The sequence below is a fragment of the Echiichthys vipera genome (assembly GCF_963691815.1).
Source record: "Echiichthys vipera genome assembly, chromosome: 14".
Lineage (NCBI taxonomy): Eukaryota > Metazoa > Chordata > Actinopteri > Perciformes > Trachinidae > Echiichthys > Echiichthys vipera.
The window spans coordinates 13,220,250-13,233,840 of record NC_139839.1 but is presented as its reverse complement, the minus strand read 5'-3'; the positions used below and the strand labels follow the sequence as shown (position 1 = coordinate 13,233,840).

The window sequence follows — 13,591 nt, the reverse complement described above, 5'->3', positions numbered from 1 at the left end:
GACGTTACATTGACTGACGTAGGGAAATAGACCTAAAAACAAGGTTATTATCTACCGGCAGTACCTGTGGGAGGCATAGCAAGAGAGCTGTAATAATACATTTTTCATGTCAAGTGTTGTCATAGAAACCGACCTCCCGTTGCACAGCGTCTGCATTGTCTAAGTTGATTGCTCCCTCATAGGACAAGAAGTTGAACACGTTGAGAGCACGGACTGCTTCTGGCCCTCGCTGCTTGTAGCCAAATATAAGATCAATCCACTGGTGCAGCTGGCATGACACAAACTCGCTCTCCAACGCCTGCCCGGAGTAACAGGTGCAGAGAGAGGAAGGGAGAGAGAGTTGAGAACATTCAGTGTTCAGTGTCTCTTCAGTGGAGACCTTTCATTTAGCTTTTTATAATTTAGCACAGACTGTCTTTGTCTCTCACCATCCGGTTAATGCGGACAAAGTCTTCAGGCTTCTTGGCCCAGGCGGGAAGCTCCACGTCACACACGGAAAAGCCATCATCTCGCACCCCAAGCTCGTACTCATTACTGTTGACAAACATCTCAGGCAAGTAGTAGAATTCTGGGATCAGCTCCTGATGGACACGACAGAAACACGTTGTTTATTTGAACAAAATTATTACTTCCCTAAAATTATTGATTTTAACAAAATCTGGAATGATATAAAAGACACGCACACATAAGCTGTATTCATCATGTCCTCCAGGACTTACAATATTTGCAGCTCTGATGCTGGTTCTGAACTTTTTGGACTTTTAATTCACAACACTACCTGCTCATTCACTTACTCTTCTCATAAACTAAATATAAACTGTAGAGCAAAGAAACCAACAAATGTTTTAGTCTGAAACTAAATTATTAACAGCTGCGACAGCGACGGTATTGTTTTTTAGTTTGGGGTGTGTGTGTGTGTTTTTGTATGACCATATGTTGTATGTTTGGGCCTCATGTGAAACTCTGCAGGCTGCTGCACCAGCTGTGTGTAGGTTCAAACTTTGCCTCGTTACAGAGTATTTATATAATTATAACCAAGTTGCGATTTATGCATTTCTAAAATAAAAGCGACTGCCACACAGAGATAATTTACAACATAACTAACTTAATGAGATTCAATAAGTTACTCATACCCCTGGGGAAGCGTATATCAGACTATGTCAGAATTAAATTTAATAAAGCATTTTTCAGCCTCACAGCATCCTTTTTCATTAATTGCAAGCCATTTTGCATCACAGTGATCCAGTAGAGACCTTTTTTTATCCATATGATATTTCGGTATCCATATAGCTCACTACGATATGCTACAGGCGCATGCCAGGCGATGGAACTGATGACCTTTACGTCAAAACTAGTTACGTTATGCCCCAAGTACTCCTGTAAGCAGCTGATTGAGTTACAAACTAACTAGTAGTTACTAAGACTTTAGTGTTAGTTCTCCACCCCAACTTAGAAGAGAATTTTACACGTAGCTGGTGCAATCCAGTGCAGGGCTTTAGACAATTCAAGATTCAAGGTTCAAGATTATTGACACTCCTCATCCATTTAGTGATCTTCAAAACTAGCAACATTATGTTTTCACACTCTGAAACACTTATCTGGGAAAACACACTCCTTTCGGTGCTCTGCCTTACTGTGTTTTTAGTAGTTTGTCTCAATACTGACCGATTTCAGGCTGATTTAATTGTTTTACAATCATTTGAACGAGTCAGTTCAGTAGGACGTCCCGTCAACCCATCAGGAACAGTTACCTTGACATCAGCCGTGTCCCTCTGGCAGTTTCTCCACGAGCAGCCGATGCCAGAGAAGGCTCTCTCCGGATGGTCGAACTTGTTATCGTTCGCGTTGAGGAAAAACGTGGTAAAGGGCTCCTAAAGACGCACAGGTAGACATATTTGTTTTAAACAGAAGCTTTGGGTCTCTGCCTTGTGCTCAAGGTGTAACTCTATAACTGTGTGAAAAGTGCGGCAGGTGCTTACTATTCTGAGCATCCACATCAGTGTTGAATGAGCAGTGGAGTACAGGGTTGTATAGTGGTGAGGAGGTGTGCTGTCATCGTCCCATGTTTCGTAGCGTTCTGCATAAAACGCTGCTCGCTTGGGATTCAGTGCACCGATTGGCTGGAAGATACCGGGGTGAAATAATCAGCTTAAGTCAGCGGTTACACAAGAAAACATACATTCATACCTTTTATTTTAGAGGGCATGGCATATATATCCTTGCTGTATGAGTATTACTGCTTGACCACTATTTTATCTTTAATGTGGGTTTAGAACATCTTCTTAGTAGCACACATTTAATTTCAAAAAGCACATTAAATGTTGCATGCCAGAGTGATCTAACCTTGGAGAGGTCTCTGAAGTTGCCAGGCAGAGTGAGATCAAGTTCCTCTGAATCATAGTTTGTCAAGACCCAGGGGAAGATGGGGTACTGGTTCAAATCATTATAGGTCCTCCCTGCAGGGATAGAAGATGGATGTAAGATTAAAGTTGTCTCATGAGATACGACATCATGACAACATGCTTAAATGTTAGCCTGCTATATTGTTAGAGTTGTGTTATTGGCAAGTATCTGGTGATATGTAACAAGATACAGGAGTTGCGATTCAATATTTATATATTTTCCATTTTAGGAAAACTGTCATAGTATAAAAAGCTTCCCACTATATGCATACATTGTGACGTTGGAGTGGGAGAGTCAGATAGCTGAAGATACATTACAGCTCTTCCATTTGGCATTCAGGCGTTAAACAACACAAAACAAACCACCATCTGCCAAAAATATTTGCATGAACGGCTGATAAAAAATTGATAATGTTTTTGAGAATCGATACAGCATCACAAAACATAACGTTGCAATGCTCAAGTGTATCACTACTTTCTTACACCCCTAATTACTACATCAGATTGAGTTTTACATCAACAAATGAATACATGCTTTAATATGTAAGCTGTAGAAATGCAACACAAAACTGTTGCTACCAATTTCGAGGCTCTGAATCCTCCACGGCGGATAAATCAGGCTTTAATTAATGAGAACTTCCTGATGCGAGTAAAGTGCCAGACTGCTATTACAATTACACGGACCAGGGTTGCATGTTAGTGTAATAAAAAACATTTCCAACAGAGAGGCATAAAAGCACAAGCTGTTGAAAAACTGCAACATGCCAGCATGTGTAAAGGCATTTAAACACTGGCTGCCATTCATCTAGATGTGTATTTGAAACTCATTCAGCATTTCTATTTCATACATATTAATATATGTTATGACATGTTGTTTTATTCATAGATATTTTAGAACATCTTCAAATAAGTGGATACATTCTAGTGCATAGACGACTTAAAAAACACAATAAATAGAACTTTTTTAACTGCAACAATTTTTTTTCAATTCATTACCAATTTGTCCATTGTTATTGTGGCTGCTTTTATTCAATCAAAAAAAATCAAAAAAATAAATGTATTTACAGGTCACACTGGTAACTGTTATGCAAACTCTAGCTGAGCTGGAGCTGACGAAGGTTCATCTTCTTCAAATCTCCCAGGTTCTTTATCTGCTCTCTTCAATTAAGTCTTCTTATACATTATTATTGTGCATTATTCATGCACATGGAGAGAAATACAAACAAGTCCGCACTTTCTGGTTTTGCAGATTTTTTTTAATATTTATCTATTTATCATTTATTTATAACATAGCACAACGGAAACTGTAAAAGCAACCAAATCGGGTCACATTAGTAAAATCTTGACAGAAAAAGATAAAATGAGGGAAACAAGACGTATTCTCTCAAATAATTAAAATTGTTTGTTCTGAGCACAAAGAAGGCTCCATTAGACAGCATTGTGTGTTTGACCTTGCCTCGGTCCAGACCTTAGAATCCTCCCACTCAGCCGAGTTGACTGGAAACAGAGTGCGTCTAGTTGCTAATTCTGTCTGATATCAGGCAATGTTTGACCACTAACGGTCTGTTCATTATTTAGAGGCTAAGATCCACCGTAACAGACTTAAAAGAATGACTCATGCTATGAAATATGAATGAAAGGGGACTTTACCTGCAATAGTGTTGAGGAACATGAGGTACTCAAAGTTGGAGATCTCTCTTCTCTGCCAACGCTGCGTCATGTTGGATGACTTGAAGAGCTGACGAGGGGTGGCTAAGGAGATCCGCCTGGGACGCACACACACACACACACGCGCACACACACTCATTGAAGTTTCTTTCTATCAGAAATACCTCTGTTAAGCAGAATAGTGGTGGACCAGCTGATTTTATGCCGCACATACCTGGCCTGTGGCAGGCCGTAACTCGTTCCTACCCCGACCCGTGGGAGGCTGTAGACCACTCTTTTGACTGTGGCCTGGTCGGGGAAGTTAAACATCACAGACGCTGGAGAGAGGGAGAGACAAGATATGGTCAGCATACAGACAATATAAAGTCAATCACCATAACAACTAATGTTGAACTAGTGCCAAAAAGCAAATACAATAATATATAGTGTTATATAATACTGCATAGTGTTGAGATTAGTCTGGGTGGCTGCCGTGGGAAGACTAGAGCCCAGAAGTGTTTGTGCTCTTTATTCTACTGTACAGAAAAATGCATCTAACCCGTCCACGAGAGAAAAATGGGTGATTGAATTTGGTTCAGTTCAGGCAAGTTATAATTGTTTTTTTTTGGCCTTATTTCATGTTGTTTGGAGATGAAGACACATTATGGGAATATCTGAGAGGAACCTGACAACAGAAACAGCTGATCAGTCATGTGAGTTAAATGTTCATTTCGTCAACTAATTCGACAAAGACATTTCCATATCCCATTTAGAGCTGAAACTCTTTTTTTGACAATGTGCATAAAAAGACGTGAATGGGGAAAAATAGGTAGTGGCTGGAGATCTTATAACAGAATTTTGGTGAGAGGTGCATACAGACTTACTTCTGTTGGCCATGAAGACCTCTAATCCGGTATTCTGCAGCAGGTAGCGTCTAGAGAACACAGCTCGGATCTCACTGAACATCCATTTACCGTGCAGACCCTCTGAGTAGGCCAGAACCTGTTGAAGTTGGACACCCTATGAAAAAATATTTTAACATACAGAAATACCTATATAGACAAATTAATCTTAAATTATGTGGATTATTCCGCTATGCACCGGTCCAATACCGCATAATTTAGCCCAGAAAAAAGTAATAATAATAAGCACAGTGGTATGGGATCGGTGAAAAGCAGTTAGTAAAAATGAAATATTTTTATAATAAAGATAGTTTGCAATTACTTTAGCGTCAGTTGCCTTGAATGTCTGATCCTCTTCGTCCACCTCAAAGTAGATCTCTGTAGTAGTGATGGACAGAGTGCCTCGAGCCACCACCACTGGAGCTACCAACTGAGCTGGAGTACTCAGAACCACAGGGCCTGAGGGGACAAATGTATTACTACTTGAGGCATTCATAACACTGACAGGCTCATGATACACAACAGTAATCACAGTCACTCTCTCACACACACACACACACACACACACACACGCACACGCACACACACAAAGAGGTTATTAAATGTAGTGTAATAGAGTGATTTCACGTTAGTTAGGATTGATTATTTATTTGCTTGCTTCTACTTTGCCTTCTATTTAAACACCCCGTGTCAATCATATGTGTCAGAAAGGAACCACTGGATTAAATGAGGTATTTGGTCTTGTATCAGCATTTGGTTAATTATGATTCAATCTTCTCAAGTCAAATAAAATCAGATGGATGGTTAGTGCAGCTGCCAAACTTTCAAATGACTTGCCTTTGGAGATAAAAAGTCTTGGACGGAAACGTACTAAAAACAAGAGTCATAGACAGTTTACAGTTCAGTCGTACTGAAGCATTGTGTGTGTGTGTGTGTGTGTGTGTGTGTGTGTGTGTTTGTGTGTGTGTTTGTGTGTGTGTGTGTGTGTGTGTGTGTGTGTGTGTGTGTGTGTGTGTGTGTGTGTGTGTGTGTGTGTGTGTGTGTGTGTGTGTGTGTCTTTATGTGAGTTCATCTTACCAGCAAGGTTATCAATCTCTTTTTCCTGCAGCAGGCTGACTGCGTCATCGTCTCCCTCCAGCATTAACTCCGCCTCTGGGTTCGCGGTGACCACTGATTGGCTGCGGAAAGTTTTCTTTGACTTAAGCCCCTCCTCGTCTTCTTCCGTGCCTGTTTTAGTGCGTTTTTAAGTTTGCGTGTCAGGGTCAAGTGTAGAAAAAAAGCAGATATTGACCAACATGTTCACATTGGTACAAAGTACTGACCGTACTCCTCCAGAGCTTTGAGTGACACATCGGCGTGAGTGGATCCAGAGGCATTTCGCACAAATCTCCTTCTCCTCCTAAGGTCATCCTCCCAGTAGTCTAGGCGCCAGAAGTCATGTAATTGGCTGAAGACGCAAAAGGGGACGGTGAGCATTTATTCGTTCATCCAAGGACATTAAATTTGGAGTTGAAGCTGACAGGTGACATTTACGTGAGCAACTTCAAGAACTAATTTCCTACAGTCCAAAGGGGAGTATTTGACCAGAGGGGCGAGTTTGGCAAACCTTTTCAACTCTGAAAACAATCATATTAATAATAAACAGATTAAAATGACTTATGTACCTAATATAACCAATAATAAAAAAACTGTAGACATGTACATGTGATGCTAAAGTGAACAAACATTAAAAATATAATTGAGGCCAGAGCTCTTAAGATGCAAATGAACTTAATTAATATTTCATCTGAGTACAAAAGGTGTTCATTAACAGCATGCACATTTACTTAATCAACGGTGACACAAGCAAGACAGGCTTCAGATGGTGCATATCACGAGTCCTCAAATTAAATCAAACGGCCCCCCGAAACCTGGAGGCATTGATTTAATATGTGTATGTGAGCGTGCTAAATAAGGAGATCAGTCTTACACTGCTGACAGGCAACTAAGATGGTAGTCATCTATGTGCTGAAGCTGATGTACGACAAATTATGTGAAATAAGACCTGATTGTTTCATGAAGCCTGATTCGCACGGACAATGTCATCTTGCATAAATGTCTATATTTGAGCACTGATCACATCCGCATATCTGGAAACTAAAAATGCATTTAAGTCTGTGATATGAAGCTAGTCTACTGGCTTTATGAATGTATAATGTAAATAATAATGCTTATACTTTTAATGTGGTAATGTGCTTTAGTGATACGGATGCTGACTTAATAATCATTACTTATACAGATGCCATTTTCTCATGATATGCAAGAAGCGTTCCACGCGCACTTGCAACCTGTATAACGTCTGCTGTCAAATGACATCCTGTGGAACAGCAGTCTAAAAATGTCCCAGAGTATAATCTGACATGCAGTTCCCGTACTCCCGCTCACCTTTGCGACATTGTCCCCCACGCTCCGTGCTTATTGGTCAGGATGTTGAGGATCTTCTGTTTCAGCTGGTTGGCGGTCACATGATCTCTGTGCTTGGCGGCGCTGATGAGGTGATCGCACATTTTTTCCTCCTCTCTCCGGTCCGCAGCGTACTGGGCACAGTTGGACTGGAGGAGAGTGGGAGGTAAAGAGTTAAAAAGGAAAGAGAAACAGTAAGAGTGTTACTGTCAGAGATGAAGAGATTGCGGCACACGGAGAACGTTGCTGTACAGCATATCCTTCTGAAATGCGCAAAATCAGTTTAAATGTACTAATTGGAAGCAAGAATTTACAAAAACTGTAAAACATGTTTTTGTTGGTCACGTGTTGCTGTGTAGCTCTGTCCGCAGCAGTACATGTCTTAGCATCTGTGCCTGTCTGCATCTCCAAGCTGCAGGTGCCGGGCCCTTCATCTATTGTACTGACGATGGATAAGTTCCTCATGCAAACCCACTTCAAAAATCCGAACTATCCCTTTAATGCAGTCACATGTGACAAACCTAAGTGGTGCTCTGTTTGTTTACCTCGAATTCAGCATGTTTGTGTACATCCTCTGCCCTCTGTCTGTTCAGGATGAACTCTGCTTCATTGGCAACACGCACGATATGATCCTTCATTGCATGGCACAGTAGTCTGGTGAAGGATCGAAGAGAATGAAAAAAAAACAAACAAACAAAAATAATCCTCAACATGAGGAAATGTAAGCAAGTTTTAACACGGAAACCATTTCTAAATTACATCAATAAGACTGGCTTGTCTGCTGCTGAAGCCTTGGTTGGGTAAACACTATGTTCAAAAAGTAGCATCCTTCTTTAATGTGTTTAATCTTTATTGTGGTGTATTTTAATTAACCTCATGTTTTTAAAGTAAAAAAACAAGATCACAGGCACTGAAACTGTACACTTAATTGCACAGTAATGAGTTGATTTCCTACTGAACACACATGGCACTGTGCACTTATCTTGGCGTCGTTCTCATTAGGGCTCCATCAGGCCCATTAGTTGTTGAGCACTAATAACAGTGTTGTTAATGTGTGAATCACAAGGAATTATATGGGGTGATAATCAGTGTGTGTGATGGATTACCTCCCCTCGTTGATGAGCTCAATGAAGGCTAGTCCAGCATTCTTCTGAATGGAGTTCTGCCACTCCTAAGTGTAGAGGAAACATGGGTAAGGGATGTTTAATACGTATAAAAACCATCGCTGCATATGTTGTTTTATACTGATACATTTTTTCTGGACATTTAGTTGAAAACCTGTTTATAGACATATTTGCATTTTTGTTTTTGTTATCTTGTGAATTAAAGACATCAAGAGAAACTCTCTCACAAAATTCCTGTGAACTCAATGTTGCCATAAAGCAGTCCTACTTAATTTGCAACATTGTTCACAACGGTTTAATGTATACTGTGTATGGTAATCACAGGTGTGGGTATACATGGTATAGCAAAATCTACCATACTATAATAGGATAATTTATTGTCTTTCAATGGAAACACTAACATGAAAAAAATTCTACTGAAATTGTGTGATTCAAAATTACGTTGTCTAAATTGACAAAAACAAGCCCATTAACTCAAAACTTATCAGATAATTTTGTATAAAATACCAGATGGAATATCATTTGAAAATTACCATTTTGGTTTTTATAATCAAACTTTAAAAACAGTTCTATGAAATTAACATGATCATCATCATGACCCATGATTTCATATACGTGAGCAGATATTGTGGTTTATTCAGATAAGGTATTCTTCAATATTGAAGAAGGCAATAAAAGAAGGAAGATATATATACATATAAGAAAAGAAGGAAGATATATATATATATATATGTATATATATATATATATATATATATATATATTTATATATGGTATTAAAATGTCTATTTCCTCCATTGTTTCTATTGCAACATTGAAAAACCAGTGACCGAACTGCGTTACGCGATTATTTACGTCATGTGGAAAACCTTCTGATCCTTACACATTATGTTAATTTTGAACACAAGAAAAAGAGAAAATATAAGTACTTTTCATTTCTCAAGTATGTAAATATCATATAGGAGCATACAAAATAGCCCTACCATGTGTTTTTTTCATATATCTATCTACCTATTTAATAAGAAAACATGATATATCGTGATGAACCATATACCAATGTCTCTGGTTTCAAATGTGGGTTGTTGTGTTTAATCAGCTGATCAACATGTAAGAAGTGTCAGTGAATCCAGAGATTAAAAAAAGGCTTTATTCAAGAGGAAATATACAGTCCCATGATTTACCATCACCAGTGTCAAGGTACACTTGCACAAAAGTGCACAGAATTAGGATGGAGAGACATCTTAAGAGCTTTCTGAGTGTCAATGAAAATGCAGCCGTCTAAGAGTACGTTGAGTGTTCTATGCGTCTGTGCATATTAGACTGGAGACTTCTGAGCAGGATAAGAGTGTTGCTGAAAGCCTCAAACTATCACAGCTCCATTAGCTCCACTAGCTCTTAAGGACACATGGGAGCATCTCCTGTTACACCCCCTCCTCCATCCAGAGGATCGATATCTGGGCTAGAGTTTGCTCTCCTGGGCATCTAATGGCAGACAAGGCCGGTGCCGGGGGGTAATACTATACATGCTGACGAGGAGCTAGGCAGAGGAGTGGAGGGGAGGAGAAAGGAGAGGTAATGGTGAGAGGACAGGACAGTGTGGAGAGTGGGAGAAGATAAAAGCAGCTGCCACCGAAACACTAAGTTACAATGGGCCAGAAAAACAGAAGTGTCTGATGGTAGGGTCGAGGATGAAGCAGTAAAAGAATATAGGATAAGAAAGCAGAGAGCAGAGTTGAAGAAAAAGAAGAGAAAGAAGGAAGAACTAAAGGGCTCCTCTCAGGACAAGAGCTCTTAGAAGCGGCCAACAAAACAGACAACAGTTGAAAGAAGAACCTTTGATTACCTACACCATCGGGGGGAAGTTGTTAGTGGTAAGTGCCTCTTTGTTGTCACTCTGTCTTTTGAGTTTTTATTCAGGGGAATAGAGATACTGGCTTAGAATGAAAGTTAGACAAATTACCTCAATAACGTTCTAAACTAGAAGGGCACTCGGAGAACACATACTTCCGCCAAGGCCTCGCCCTGTCTCGCAGTGTGGAATGGAAGTGAAAAATAATTTGGTATCCATATTTGTGATCCGGATCCACTCCAAAATGTAATGGGTTCTTCCTTGGCGCATGCTACACTCCTCCAACCAAGTTTCATGCAAATTGGGTCAGTAGTTTTCCCATAATCCTACTGACAAACAGACCGAAAAACATAACGTCCTTGGCGGAGGGGAAATAATTAATCTGTGATGCCTCTGTGATTTCATCTTGTTCAAATCCAGTCAGAAAAGTTTATGTGACATGGAAAATTGTTGTGGCCTTGATACTGATAAGGGGAAACTATGGTGTGATGATGCATATAAGTAGATATTATATTACATCTGCAATGCGCTCATTACATAGTCAACCCTGCCTCACAGGGCGGATCAATAGCTCGACTGCTTCCTCTGTGCAGCCGACTTGCTTCCAGAATGGGTAAGAAATAGGCTGTACAATTAATCGCAATTTTATCGAAATCGCGATATGGACTAGTTCAATACACACAACTCACTATTTGTTCATTATTGTGTCAAAATGCCTTTATGAATTAAGTATTGTGGTGCAGCAGAGGTGGCCTGGCCTACAATTCGTACTCTTCAGACCTAAGAATAAAATCCTTGCAAAAATCATACCATGATGATTTTAACACGTTTAATGAAAATTAGAATAATGATGCAAAAATGATAATTCCCTCAATATCGAGAATCATATCCACATTAAAATATCAGTCAAAATAATCCCAATTAGATATTTCCCTCATATTATGCAGCTCTAGTAACAAATTAAGGATGACTTTCTCGGGCTTTGGAAAAACAGATCATATGTGTGAGGACGGCAAAAAGAGAGGCAGAGAGGAGAAGTGGTGGGTTACCAACCTGAGAACAGAGCAGCATTACCAGCTCCACCACAGACGTGCTAGACTTCATGCACACCAGACCTGCAGCACATGAGACATACAGCACAGTCAGGAGTCTCTCTTTCTTTCTCTCTGACACACACACACACACACACACACACACACACACACACACACACACACACACACACACACACACACGCACACACTGCCTCAAGACACAAAATATCAACACACTGTAGTGTCAGTGGTTTCTGTTTTTGTATACAGTCATCATAGTCAAGTTTATAAAAAAGCATGCCACAGAGAAGACAGGAACAAACAGTAGAGAGAAAGAGGAGGAAGGAGAGAGTTAGGGGGAGGGAGGGGAAGGAGAGATCAACATTGAGACGGTGGATCACGAAAACAGGACGCCAGGAAGCAGGTGTGCAGAGGGGGGAATGCATCACATTAAGTACAATCTGTAACACCAGTAGTATTAATGCTAACATAATCTGATTTACAAATGTCATTATCTAGCTAGCTGTTTGAGAATAGTGCAAAGTACTGACTTCATACCTGCTTGAAGAATGAGTGAAGCAGCCAGCTCAGAGACATTCGCTCACTCTCAACCAGTCACACATCCACTCGTCCATACACTCGTTTCTTTTTCTCTCAGTCTTTCTCAGACACAAATATCACGGTGAGGGACAGTGAATGGGGAGACTCCACAGAGAGACGCCAGTTAGAGAAAAGGAAGCCGTGTACAGCACCTGTACCTTCTATGAGCAGTTCCTGCCCATGGCTACCCAGCAGCGTCCTGGAAAGGAAGGGAGCAAAGTCCACGAAAATCTCCCTCAGCAGGGGCGCCACTTTCTCCAGAGCGCGCTCCAGCTTGGTTGTAATACTGTGACGGACATAAGCGAGAGAAAGATGAAGGGGATAGGAGTGAAGGTAAAATAAGCGACATACAGATGAGGTTAGAAGAGCGTGCGAGGAAAAACCCGGGGGATAATACAGTAGGTGAGAAGGGGAGCGAGGAAAAACATGCAAGAAAGAAATGAAGAGGAGACGAGAGGAAAGCACAGGACAAATACACAGGAGAGGAAATGGGGAAACGGCCGATGAGACGTTAAAGAGAAAGAAAAAGGTCTGAAACGGACACAGAGGACAAAATTTGACAGAATTAAAGCATATGAAAAGATGTTTGGGATGGAAGCACTGCGTCTGGGTTAGTATTGTTAAGGAAAGGTTAATGACACTATAGTTTTAAGACTAATTGTTTATGAACTTTGCATTGTGGGATGGGTGAAGCTGGAAGTGCAATATAAGCTACAAAATGTTCTTACTTTAAACTGGAAATATTGTATAATTGTATCTTGACATGCTACACTTCTTAATATTAGTGCTTTTGTTTGTGCACAGGTGTAGATCACGTTCACAGTCAAATACTTTTCTATATACTATGAGTTAGGCAGGAAGAGTACAGTAAAGCAGACTAATAGAGAAGTGAAGTCCCTCCCCTTATAGAGGACCACCATGGGGTCTTATTTTGGAAAAAAATATGTACGTAGTAAACGAGAAGGTACAAATTATTTTTTTTAACTCGTTTGAAGTGTGCCTTAAATTACACAAGATGTTTGTCAATTGCTTTAAAAAAAAGTCCCAGTTTGTGGTAAAACTGTTAATAAGGCTGTGAACATTCAGCATTAGAAAGACTACCATGTGACATCTCGCTGAAGCTACGATGTATTTATATGTGTGTGTGTGTGCGTGTGTGTGTGTGTGTTTTTCGTATCGGGATGTAAATATTTTAAATTGACAAACATCATTTGTGTTATTCATGTAACAATTAAAAGAAGATGTTATTTGTCACTCTCCGTTGAATACTGTACATTTTATTTTGACACTGAAAGGGAAAGGACATTGCCTCTCTATATGGAGCCATGAAGGCAGTTAAGTGCATATTCTTGGCCTTATGAGCACGTGACTTCTGAAACAGACCTGGGTCACTAGTGTTTACAAATCTTAATGTTGTATAAAGCTGCTCAGAGTAGCAGACGGCTGACATCTACAAAGGTAACAGGAAAGGTTTAAACAGGATTTTGAGTTGTTTTAAGCAAAAATGTCGCTACAACTTATTTGCAAAGACAGTTTGAGTCAGGTCTGATTTTGAGTTTGGGGTTAGTGTGAAGAGACGGCCATGCCAGAA

General features: G+C 40.1%; 1 protein-coding gene across 2 annotated transcripts in view; it reads right to left on the bottom strand.

Annotated features, from left to right (window-relative positions):
* LOC310957057 (neurobeachin-like) overlaps positions 1 to 13,591 on the bottom strand; it is a gene marked incomplete at both ends in the record, with an annotated part of 95,245 nt that overhangs the window by 4,147 nt on the left and 77,507 nt on the right. Inside the window, 17 exons of one of the 2 annotated variants that reach the window (XM_083927476.1) lie at positions 134 to 298; positions 429 to 581; positions 1,752 to 1,871; positions 1,980 to 2,120; positions 2,344 to 2,456; positions 4,053 to 4,168; positions 4,285 to 4,387; positions 4,934 to 5,051; positions 5,274 to 5,410; positions 5,789 to 5,821; positions 6,029 to 6,178; positions 6,274 to 6,398; positions 7,376 to 7,542; positions 7,939 to 8,047; positions 8,500 to 8,564; positions 11,420 to 11,481; positions 12,153 to 12,286. In XM_083927476.1, coding sequence (XP_083783602.1) covers positions 134 to 298; positions 429 to 581; positions 1,752 to 1,871; positions 1,980 to 2,120; positions 2,344 to 2,456; positions 4,053 to 4,168; positions 4,285 to 4,387; positions 4,934 to 5,051; positions 5,274 to 5,410; positions 5,789 to 5,821; positions 6,029 to 6,178; positions 6,274 to 6,398; positions 7,376 to 7,542; positions 7,939 to 8,047; positions 8,500 to 8,564; positions 11,420 to 11,481; positions 12,153 to 12,286 — 2,011 coding nt within the window. The remainder of the gene's footprint in view (positions 1 to 133; positions 299 to 428; positions 582 to 1,751; positions 1,872 to 1,979; positions 2,121 to 2,343; positions 2,457 to 4,052; positions 4,169 to 4,284; positions 4,388 to 4,933; positions 5,052 to 5,273; positions 5,411 to 5,788; positions 5,822 to 6,028; positions 6,179 to 6,273; positions 6,399 to 7,375; positions 7,543 to 7,938; positions 8,048 to 8,499; positions 8,565 to 11,419; positions 11,482 to 12,152; positions 12,287 to 13,591) is intronic. The other variant, XM_083927477.1, reaches the window with a different exon arrangement.